This window comes from Camellia sinensis, chromosome 5 (genome assembly GCF_055761805.1).
Source record: "Camellia sinensis isolate YWXY chromosome 5, ASM5576180v1, whole genome shotgun sequence".
Taxonomy (NCBI): Eukaryota; Viridiplantae; Streptophyta; class Magnoliopsida; order Ericales; family Theaceae; genus Camellia; species Camellia sinensis.
The window spans coordinates 42,792,436-42,805,319 of record NC_138965.1 but is presented as its reverse complement, the minus strand read 5'-3'; the positions used below and the strand labels follow the sequence as shown (position 1 = coordinate 42,805,319).

Here is a 12,884-nt window from a genome sequence, read left to right as displayed (position 1 = left end):
CTATAAAATTTATTATTTATTCCTAATTGTATGTCTGGCACCTACAGATCATCATATGTACTTTCTAAAAAATTAAGTAATTAATATTTTAGTGTAAATTTAAATTTATATGGTATGAATCACTTCAAATGAGTGTGGTTTACACTATCCATTTTTATGAAAAAAAAATTGAATATTTTTTTGTAGGTATTAATTTTTTTTTTTCAACAATGATTTAGATCACTAATTTTGGTGCTCTAATGGAGCACTAATGGCATGGTAATGAACAAAAAAAATAAAATAAAACAAATCAAGACCAAAACATCACATTACTGTGGGTGAAGCCTACTGCTAACTCGTTAGAGCTAAAAAATTAGAGCTTCAAAGCATTTTTATTTTTCTTTTTTTGGTGTGTGTGTGTGTCTCTAGTTTAGGAAGAAAATCTTTATTGTAAAACTGATAAAAGATTGGATTAATCTGGTTTTGCTTTATCACGGGATCTCAACAAGAAAAAAACAACTTTGAAAGAAGGGTCCAAGCCTTCATAGAGGAGGAGAAAATATCCCCACAAAAAAGGAAAAACAAACCTCTTATAGGAAAAATTATTATATCAACAAACTAAAAAATAAGAAAACCAAATAGAAAAAAAATGTCGTCACCAAACTTATCCAAAACTCCACTACTCTGCAGCCTTCAACTTGGAATTTGAAAATTCTACCTCTGCTGGTCAAGATAGAATATTGATATTGAGATGATCGCCTAATGTAAAATAAACGCGTTGTCTAACATCGGTCTTCGAATTGTGAGAAAATCAGAAGTTAGATCTTAAAGTTTTGAACTCAAAGATGGAGAAGGTAAGGCAGTGATGATCAGATTGGTGAGGACTAGATCTAAAGAAAGATCGGAGAGAGGGGAAAGGAGAGGGAAATGAAGGAATATTTTTTTGTAGGTACTTATTTTGTTACTCCTAGTAAAAATTACATATTGAAGATGGGCATCGCTAACTCAAGAATTTCTTTGGATCTGCTATTATTCATCAAAAAAAAGAAAATTTTAATTAATTAATTACAATTTTATCCTATAATAAAATATCAATTGTATTATGGTTCCTAACCTTACCCCAACCATCCACTACCATCAACTCCAACCACCATTGCCAATTTCGACCACCCTTCCTCAGCTCCAGCTGTCACCTCTTACCCGTCTTTGACTCTCTCTAGCCCTTTCCCAACCCCTTATGCACAGTGGCGGAGCCACATAGGGCCTAGGGGGGTTACGTGTCCCCCTTGAATTTTTAATTTTTTTACATATGTATATAAATAAAATTTTAAACAAAAAATGATATTTAGAATAAAATGTCAAGGGTATTTTTAAATTTATGAAAACACTAGTGATTGTTTTATTGAAAATGAAGTGACTATAACAAATTATATTTTTATGTATGAAAATTTGATGAAAAAATCTCAATATAAAGGTAATATCCATCATTATTGATATGCAAATATAATTAATCTCACTATATATATGTAAAAATTATTAAGAGTATTAGTTATATTTGCATGTAGAGTTCACCCTTCATATGTTACTTTACTATTAGTTGGTGATATCATATGTCAATAATGACGTGATATCACTATTATATGAAATTTTTACTCAAATTTTGTAAAAATTTGATTTATCTCACCGTTATATAATTTATTTTAAGACTTAAATATATGATTGTTTTTACATTGTACATGATACACTAGTTACACGCAATAATTTTTTTTTTCGATTTTAGTCGAAGTTAACTGTAAAATTTTATGTGAAATACTTTTGTAATAATTTATTTAAGTTTTTTGTAGTTAATATTAATTCAAAAATTATTATTATCTTTTTATTATTAGTTATGAAAAAAAAAAATTAAAGTTGTAATAAAAAAATACCCTTCTGATTTAATTTCCTGACTTCGCCACTATTTATGCACACACTCCTTTGGCGATCCCCACCATCAAAGCCCTCCTCCCCCCACGACCCCCATCCCCACAACCTCCTCCCCCTACATCTTGACAATCTCCACTATCACGGTGTGATCACCAATATCTGTCTCTCTCTCTGTCTCTCTCTCTCTGCTAGAAGATGAAAAAGGCCTAATGGTGCCTTCAGAAGGTAATGAAGGGTTGGCTATTGTGGTAGGGACTAGCTAGAATTGAATGTGGCAACTGGAGCAATTGATCACTACACCTAGTGGGTGATCGTCAAGGTTTGAAAGTACGATTATTTTTTATATCAAGTTGGGTGTCCAAAAAATCTTTACGAAATTTAAAATTTGGTGGGAGGAGTCCAAAAAAATTGTATGAGAGCTATTAGTGCATCCTTGAATATAATTTCGTAATCAATATCACAAAAGATTGTAACAAAACACATCACAAAATCTTATATAAAAAAAATAAAATAAATCATAATCTTCATAATGACACCACTAAAGCTGATAACTATGATATTTTTATATGTATACCATTTTGTAATTACATCACAATAATTCAAGACTAATATCACATTCTCTCTTTGCTTTTGCCTCTTTTTGTGTTTAATCATATTCCAAACGCTGTTAACTCTCAATAACTAAGGCTCTATTTTGTACTGGTTTAAAAGTTAGTTCAAAAACAAGAAAATGCAAACATATTTATAAAACTCACTAAATTATAAAATACTCTAGTTTGCCCCAAAATAATCGTTGAACATCCCATCTTTCAATTTTTTGAAGGGGTATTTACGTATAGGTCCTAATAAGTGAATTTATTATCTAATAGGTCGTATAAAAAGAAATTGTCATAAAAAAAAGTCACTAATTATAAATTTTAGTGATAATTTATAAAAATCATGACAAAAAAAATCACTAGTTATCAATTTTTAGCGACGTATGTAAAAAATTGTCATAAAAAAATTATTTTTAACGATAATTTTATCAAGACTTATTTTCAATAGGGCTTGATGAAAATTAAGTCTAACTATTAAGACCTATTAGTAGTTTATCCTTTTTTTAAATACCATTTTACCCTTGAGTTAAATTTCTAAAAGGAACAAAACCCCAAGTTCGGCTTGCAGCTCCGACTAGTTCCTTATCTCCGACCAACCTAGCCCCAACACCACTCAACGTTTGATTCCAACCTAGCCCCAACCCCTCCTCTGATGCCTTACCTTAGCAACCAAGGGAATGGGAGGGGCCTGTGAGAGAGAGGAGGGGCAGCGACGAAGGAAAGGAAGAGGGCAGCGGGTGACAAGGAAGGAGATGGGGTAGAGGATGGCAAAGACGGAATGGAATGCATCGGGAGTTAAGGGGAGGAGTCACAACCGGCGAGAGATAAAAGGAGAAGTTATTGCTGCTGGCAATGGCCGGCGGGAGTGAAGAGATCTTAAAATCATCACAAAGTCTCATAACTTTTATTATGGTATAGAGGTGTCTACCATGGATTGTACATGGTGTCTAGGATAGATTTTCCCCTTAACTTTTGCCGCCTCCTGTGTCCAAGGATCTTCCAAACACCTGCAACTCTCAATAACTATGGCTCTGATTGGGTAGCATATGTATTTATGGGCTTTTGCCCTCTGAATGATATACAAACAGCCTTGATACACATATATCCCTTAAGACTGCAAATACATGAATCATAGGGCTTATCTTCTACAAGCTAAAGATCCCCTTTCTAATCATCAAGACCTTCCTTGAAACCATTTAAAATATACTGCTGCAAAAACATATACTCCAAGAGAGAGAGAAAAGGAAGAAAATTGAAGATGCACTCTTAGAAGAGAACTTTCTTTTGAAAATTTGTTAGCTTTCTCTCTCTCCCAAAATTTCCTGTCAACATAAGCAAATTAGTACTGAACATTCTTGTTGACAAACTAGTAACCAAAACTACCATAAACTTACAAAAATATGAAAAAATGGCCTACCAAAACCTATGTATTAGAGACAGAAAATAATTTAAAAATAAAAAATAAAAACTCAAAACTCTGCGGAATCTCAAGTCTCAAAATTTCAATACGGTAGACGTGAGAGCGAGTAACGGCTCCAACGCACTCGGAGCAAACTTTCTAGCAAATAGGTAACAAATAGATGTTTGCTCTGAATTATAAGAACATTGAGTCCCATTATTCCTAATAGACTGTATGAAACCTTCCGTAATATTTACTTCTCCATAAGTCGCTGGGTGTGGACCTCCGAGTGACCAATCAACCCAAGTCACAGTCCGATTTGCATTAAATGATCCGTAGAACATGTTGAGGAAAGTTGGAATGTAATGCTCATCTGGGTAACAAGAAGGCCTACAATACTTTCTGAAGATGGTGTAGTACTTGGTATCAGAGACTATCATAATAGCGAGAGTACGGTTGACTTCAAACCATTGGGACCCTTTTCGCCAATCAACAAGCCGAATATCGGGTCGCATCCGACGACTGTATCTGCCACGGCCGTAGCGGGAGGGATCGTCGTATGACTCTACAAAGCTGTGGGTTGATTCAATGAGGTATTTGTAGACAGTAGGGAAGTTGTAAACAGGGATGCAGCTCTCGGACAGAAGAATGAACCGCTCGTTTGAGAAATCAAGCAAAGCGTTGGCCAGAAGCCGCCTCTCTGCATTCGCTAGTGATGCTGACCCCCATTCAACGCTCTGAAATGGTAAAAACAAATGATTTAAGACGAAAGATAATGAAAGCTAACTAATATTAGATGATTTACAAAGTAAAAAAGAAATCAGGAGGCAAAACAAGCAATTGTGCTGGATACAAGGAATTGATGGGAGTCCCTATATATTGAACTGTGCAATGAATTCAAAAAAAAAAAAAAAACCAAAGAAAAATGCATCAGGAATTTAGAGAACAGCATGCGTCTATAATGGTGCGGAGTTTTATAGTCGTGCTTAAGTCACTGTAGAAAACAAAATAATGTAAATAAGATTGCTTCACCTTTTAACTAATGAAAGATGTAGCATTAAATAAAATGAAAAAGTTCTTCCCATTGACCATTTTGTAATTAAGTACTTAATAAAAGGTGCAGGTCAGTGGTGCAAGCTAGTGTACATTACACATACTACATAAAAACTATATATATACATTGGGCCATGCCTAGTTCCACTGCCCCAAATTCATAGCATATGATCCCAAAAGGTTACAATAGCATGTTATTTCTTCTATAGTTTTTAGAGAGAGAGGAAAAAAAAAAAGAAAAAAAAAAAGTAAGAAAAAATAGCTTAGAAAAAAGCAGACTGGTAAATTCAGCAATTTGGCATAAATACTCTTATCATGTAAGTACAAAATTCATCTACAACACGACAAGTATGATAAAGCTGAAGCATTGAAGGGATTATTCAGGGATATTGGAGAGTAGTACTACAGCTACAGATGATAGTGGCTTTAGTTCTATAGGAGAACATTGTCCATCTCTTTTAACAAAAAAAATTGTTTCATGAACTAATCAACGTGGTTGAATAGTTTTTAGTTGATGGGTCTTCCACTGTCTAATGTTACAGCATGCAATTTAGAATACACTTTTGACCATCTACTGCATTTGTTGTCCAGTGCAATCTATGTTTTCCAATTCAAATCATGTCCATAACTCTAGGCTGTGTTTGGATCATGAATTTGGGTAAGAATTTGGAAAGGGAAAGGAAAAGGTGAGATAAATATGAATGAAATATAAGATAAACTTTTTCTCCATTTCTCTCCCTTTTTCCTTTCCCTTTCCAAATCCCTACTCAAATCCATGATCCAAACACAATCCTAAAGTTGAAGGAAAGGTAACAAAATTGGCAGTCTTCCGAAATTGGAATTCTTGAACTCCCAATTCCACAGTAATATCAATGGCATGATGGCATCTTACAAAAACTATTAGGGGAAGCAGCATCTCTCTTGTTCCAAAATTCAATCGGTTGTACTACTTTTTCAATCTTTTGCAGCATTCCCATTTCCTAGCATGTACACAAAGACATACATATTATGAGCGACAATGGGGCCTATAAATCGAGGTATGGAAATTTGCATAATTGTTTCAATCGCCATAATTTTTATTAGATCACTTCCCCTTATATAACAAGAATTGTCATTGATCATTTTATCTGGATATAATTTGTTCCTCATTCGTGTTCGAAATAATCACTAAAAAATCACTCTTTTAAGCAAGTTTACTTTAATTTTTTTTATTTTAAAATTTTCAATTCCTTTAAAGTGGTATTTAAACCTATTTGGTGTAGCTTCTTACAAGTTCAAAGCTGATAATTAGAAGCAAAACCCTACTTCTCAGTAATCAATTTTTTTCAACTTATTTAAATTATTTCTACCTCATAAGTTATAAACAGAAGCTGCACAAAACACTCTGACACAGATTTTCAAAACAAAACAAAAAAAAAAAAAGGAGAAAAAGAAAATGCTATAAGCAGCCCCATAAGCTGCAACAAACAGGCTGCCCTCAGCAAGACTGTTAGAGTTGATCACTTGATTGCTTAATAATGTTATATGCCAATAGATGTGTCCTCTATAAATTAGACACTTTTATCTATCAGCCACCATCTCAATCACAAGCCTTCCTTTATCTATCAATAGGCATGTACAATGCATGGTGTTCTACAAGCAGAAACTTATTAATATGAGGGAGCTGATATGGCTTTCATAAATGAATATCAACTTTTCACATACTTGCTCTTTTCACTATCTTTGCTATTTCCCTCTTTGCTTTTTAATTTCATTGACCTCCAATACATTCTTGTTTGTTCTACCTATTTAATCACTGCTCTCAATAAAAATAAGAATAAAAATTACAAATAAGAAGTCTATTTTTGGGGAAGAAATAAAAATAAGAATCATTTTAGCCAAACAACCAGTCAAGCATACATCCAATGAAGCACTGATACTCCAAAACAAGTATTGTAGCAGCGTTGGACAAGGGGACAAGGTACAGGACACACCAGCTAGCATGTGTCCCTTCATTTAATTAATTTGTTTTCAAGGGACACATCGGTGACACACCAACTAGTTGTTCTTCCCCTCTTCTTTAGTGCTTTTGATGGATGTTGAATGTTGAATACTTATTATTTTTTTCTTAGAGTGGGTTTTTTTTTTTCTTAAAAAAAAATTGAATTAGTATTAGTTTTTGTTATTTTTAATTGTTTGTTAATGTAATAGTTACATAACAAATAAAAATATATATGGAAAAAAAATTATTGCCATGTCCCTAACATGTTCGTGTCCCCAATTTTTAAAATCACCACGTCCATGTCCATGTTTGTGTTCGCATACATGCCTATGCCTGTGCCCATGCCCATGTCTGTGCGTGTGCTTCTTAGCATGCATCCCATGATCTAACTGTAGCACCAATTGTGTACACACTGCTAATGGGAGATATTTCTCATACCATTCAAGTCAGTTTCTGTAAATTCAATTCCCAATTAAGTCAAAGGTCCCCAAATTCAGAATGTTGACACGTATCAGATATCCACCAGTAAAAGTTATTAGAACTAATCTCCAAGACACTAAATAGCAGCAAATTACTGTAGCCCCCTCACTGTAATGAATAAAGGCTGCCTGTGTGCCCATTCTTCTACCACAATAAGCACAGTATTGAGGCACTTGGCCTAGGGTCTGCTTGTTTTATAAACCACACCACACATTATAACCATGTAACTATTGGATAGCTTGATATACATTGTTAAGCCTATTTCCTAACAGTTTAAGCTTTTGAGACAATTGGTAATCCAAAATGGTATAAAAGCTCGGGTTAAGGGAGGTCTTAAGTTCTCCTTTTGGATTTGGTCCTTGTGTGCATTCTTTGACTCTGGTTAACATTCTTTCTTCGCTCTATGTATGGATGTTTACATCTCCACGTGCAAGATAGGGTCACACATGAGAGAGGGTGTTAGATAGCTTCATATATATTGTTTTTAACTTTTGGGACAATTGATGATGGGCATAAGTCCCATCGCTCTTATGAGTAAAACACAATTTTTCAATAAGAAGAAAACAAAATAGTAGAAAAGTAAAAGAAAGATTGGCGATGAGTTTGTTTTGGCCCTAGAACATAGACAACTAGAGAGGCAGCCCAGTGCACAAAGCTCCCACCACTGTGGGCTTTGGGAAGGGTTAGATATACGTAGCCTTACTGCAGCATGCAAAAAGGTTGTTTCCATTTTTTGAACCTATGACACTCAAGTCACATTGGACAACTAACTGAAGAATATGATATTTGGCTTCAAGACCTTTGGGTTTATTATGATTAACACCAGAGTAACCTACATCTCAAATCTATTTATAGTTATAAGAAAGTGAATGTTATCAAAAATATTGGTACCCTTAGTTAACATTATCTTACAACAAAGGAAATTTCCACAAAATTCTTCTCCTTCAAATAATATCCACGAAAGAATATTACATAGAAGGCCTGAACAAAGAATACTGCATAGCCATGTTTCCAAGAGCGTTTATCCATGATAGAGACAACATTATCCCAATATTACAACAATCAATCAAGTAATCAACAATTCCTACTTTCTATTATTACATGCCGGCAAGTCAAATTTTGATCAACTTTGCAAAAAATCTATTTCTTCAAAAAAAAAGAAACATAAGACTTTGGATAAAATCCAGCATATTTGTAGCCAAACCTAGCTGATCACCTACTTCCTGCATTGGGCCTTAAGTAGCCAGTCGTAAACAGGTGTTGACAAGGTGACACTCTGTGGATGCCTAGATTACGTAAGACTCAGTCCTAAGCAATCATCCAAGTGCACTGCTTCGATACAACTGAACTACATCATATAGCACTCGACTTTGATGTATGGACAGAATAATATGTTATTGGACAATGTAAAACACCCAACGTATTCAACACTTAATTGATCTAGAATCATCCTCCAATAATCAAACTTTCCGTTTCTTACATTGGATTGGACCCCATAATTAATGGTTGGTTAGTAATTTCCAAAAATTGTGTGCATATCAACTGTCGTTCTCACACCAGAAGTTAGCTTGTGGCATCTCTTGGTACCTCAGAAGAGGGACAAGTATGGTTCAAGTCCTAGTTTAAACACGGGACGGGTCTCTATGTCTTACTTATGAGAAAAGAAAAGTAATTTCATTCTCTGTTTTCCTTCTCCAGAGTTTCAATAATTGTTGGGAAGATCGATCAACCACAAATTGACATAAGCCTTCATTGTGTTACACCAAGTTGCTTTGGGTACTTGTTCTAAAACTGACAATTTACTTGGTCCCTTGCATTTAGCCCATGTCACCCACACTAAATCTTCTCATGAGAACCATAGTTGGCCTACTTTCTAATAGTCAAACAATCTCAAAAAACTTACAACCACAATCTTAGTGTATACCTATATATTTTTTACAGTGCAATAAGTTTTCACATGAACATCACAATTTCTACAGAGATCTTTTAAGTAACCATATTTGGCAGGTTGACTAGTGATTTGTATCTCTGCCTTAATAAGTGCGCCTTGCCTTAGTTGTCTCCTGATTACTTCACCAAAAACATATATATATATATATATATATATATATCTGAGGTCTTACTGAAATGCAATGAGAACATAATAGTAGAATCAATCTCCATTTCAGCCATCTGACTCCAATAATTTGAGCAGCATCTCAAATTATCGCAAAGCTTGAATAAATCAACTGGGCATCAACAAGATTGGACTTGAGGTATCGTCCTTTTCATCTTCTGAGCCTACTAAGCAATGATTATTGGTCTTACTAGCATTTCATTTTAAAAGAAAAAAAACTCCTCTGTAGATCCAACTTATCATGCAATCCCATATTTTACTACATTTTCCCCTACTCTACTTTTGCAGTTGTCCCTTCTTCATAGATATGCTTAGAGCTTTCTCAGCATGGAATTTTACTCTTGAGTTTACTTCTCTTTATTCCCAATGTGAAGAGAAATCCTAATGGACTTTCTTTGTTCTCATTTTCTCGCTAGCATAGGGCGGTAAACAAGAAACATGCAGAAGCATCTCAAAACCTTCTTACTGTGAATTATCACCTCAATATATGAGATATGCAAATGATACGAAAGGAAGGAACTGTTGTCTTACCACAAGGAACATTAGAAAGTATCAAATTTGTATTTCTCTACCAAAAAGAATTAATTTGATTTATATCCCACCTATTGCAACCTATATTTTCTACCAAAGAGGATTAATTAAATTGTATCTTTCATTAGTAAAACTGAGTTTATCACTTGTATAAAGAGCATTCCAAAACCTTAACCCAAACTAGGCAAATCCAAAATGTAAATATGTCAATAAACACAAGTAACAGAAAAGAATAAAAAGATTCATCTTCAAACAAAACATACCTTACTAGGAATCTGGCGTCTATAAAAAGGTGAGGTAGTGGATACATTGAGCTCATATCCGGGAAGCGCATGAACATAAATTGAAAATTGCTCCTCATGGCCTTCAAAGAACCTCTCCCATAGCGGCACCAAAGGCAGCGGTCCCCTCGTCAAGAACATAAAAGCTACCTTTGGCACTCGTGAATAAGGATAATCTTCCTTCTTAGGCATCATTGAAGCTCTCCAAAAGAGCTCCTTATCTGACATACTATGTGTCAGATTGTTCGGACGAAGATAGCTATCCATGCTTAAACAATCCTCTTTCTCACAAGTACAATTCCTACGACTAGCAATAGCAGTCATAGGAGGCAATGCATAATTCTCATAGAATTGATCTGTCTGTACAGTAAAATATTGATTGATATGTGAACTCGATGTCAACCCAATAACCACTCCAACAACAAAAAAGATCAGAACTATGAGAATCCTCAAAAGTCCAACCGACGAGTCCTTAGTTATGGAACCAGGAGACTTATCTAGGTCATCTCTCTCTCCCCTATTCCTTGCCATATATCCTTTTCTTCAATCCCTCTTAAACCAACAAGCTAAACCCTACCAAACCACAACAATAGCTGAGTTTTGGTATTGGATTAACTACCAAAACTCACTTTTTCTATCAATAATCTACAGTGTCTCAAACTTTAGCCACCTCAACAGATTTGAATTCAACAAAACCCACAAAGGGTACATGAATAATCAATCAATAATCAACGTAGTGTATGAGAATAATCAAACGGTTGTCAACTATGTACAGTGGTCGCCAAACTTCGAATTCGTCAAAACCCAACAGGTTTGAATTCAAAAAAAAGGCCTAATCAAACACTCGTCATTGTGCATCAAATAAACCCAATCCCCAAAATACCTTTTTTTTTTCAGAACTGCCTTGGGATTTTCGACTCGGATCTCAAATGCGATGGATTTGAAATTAAAATTGATGGGTTTTATTGTTTTTCACGAAAGATTGGATCTTTGTGAGAACAACCCAAATTGAGAAGATTGTGAGCATAGAGAGAGATGGATAGATTAGGTGGAAACAGAGGGTGGAGAGGATTGATAGTGATTGGAAACAAAGAGAAAGAGACAAACACAAAACAATGACAACAAAACTTCTAGTAAACACACACTTTCGTCTTTGAGAAGGTTTTGCTTCGTGGAAGTCGACGAGACGAGGTTTTTCCACTTTCAATAATTTGAAGTACCAAAAAATTTGTTCCGATTCCTCTTCCGTACGGTTTGGATGGTTTGCAAATAAAATTGTGAATTTGTGGTATAATTATTAATTTATAATAAATTTTATATTTTAATTTATTTAATATTTATTTTTTAAATATTTATTAGAGGTTAAAAAAATATAAATATGTACTAATTTTAATAAAAATCGATTATAAATTTTAAAATTTAACATGTGGTTAGTAGATTAGTACAAATCAGAGTGGTTTTAACAGATTAGGCGGTATTTTGAACAATCTTACCTCTCGATATTATTATATTTTTAAAAAATTATAAAAATACATTTTATAGCAAAATAAATTTTAAAATTATAATTTTATCAATTTAAATGCTAATGTTATGACTTGTTTTTAATTTAAATTATTTATTTATTTTTGTTAAGTAAAACTGATAAAAAATAATATTTTAATCATTATATTCAATGTAGGTATACAAAAAAATATTTAAAATATCATTTTTCATTGAGTTAATAACTAAAATATTATTTTTTGGGTCAATTTTTCTTAACGAAAATAGATAAATAATTTAAATTAAGAACACATCAAAATATTAGGGTTTAAATTGACTAACTTTAAATTTATTTTGTTAGAAAAATCAAACCTTAGGGTTTTTAAACCCCAATTTTCTCTTGAGCACTTCAAAAATTCAAATTCTTTTTTTTTTTTTGGACAATCTACTTAATTCTAAAATTATTTCAATATCTTGCACCTTATTCCTACCTTTACCCATTCTCGTCTTATCTTCCTTTTCCAGCGTGAGGATCCTCTAGAGTGATCTCCTGCAGTAAAGGAGATGGGTGTGACACCTATCCCACTATTAGAATTAAGGGTTGAGATCAATCCTCACCAAAACGACTTTGGTGAGGAAATAAAAAAAAAAGAAAGAAATAAAAAACCTTGAACAGAATGAGGAGAGAAGATAGAGATTCCATGGCCAAACCCCTCCTCCTCAGAGGTGGCGGCCACCTGGTCCCCCACCCTCACCGACCGCCGTCAATTGCTCCCCAACCCTCCTCCAGCCAACCATCCTTTCCCCCACTCCTCTGCCTCCATCCATTGCCGAAACATAACTATGAAATTTGTTGGAAAAAACTGTTTGAAAAAATGCTTGGTCAGGAAAAAAGAAAAAAAAACAGTGTGTTTGTTTGAAGGAAAAAAAACAGAGCATGGTCTATACTATCCATTTGAGTGAAACAAAAAGAAAAAAAAAAGGAAGAAAAGTTTAGAACAAGAAACGGATCTGTGGTTTGCAAATGCGATTGAACCAAAGGTGTTGGAGTGGCGGCAGCGGCGGA

At 34.2% G+C, this 12,884-nt stretch overlaps 1 protein-coding gene across 1 annotated transcript; it reads right to left on the bottom strand.

The window, feature by feature from the left end:
* Positions 1-3,776: 3,776 nt before the first annotated feature.
* Positions 3,777-11,606, bottom strand: LOC114301553 (glycosyltransferase BC10). The gene is made up of 2 exons (XM_082868717.1): positions 10,322-11,606; positions 3,777-4,634 (listed from the first exon to the last, which is right to left on the bottom strand). Exons 1-2 carry the CDS (start codon positions 10,868-10,870, stop codon positions 3,993-3,995), a joined length of 1,191 nt encoding a protein of 396 aa, XP_082724843.1. The 5' UTR covers positions 10,871-11,606; the 3' UTR covers positions 3,777-3,992.
* Between the last annotated feature and the right edge of the window lie 1,278 nt (positions 11,607-12,884).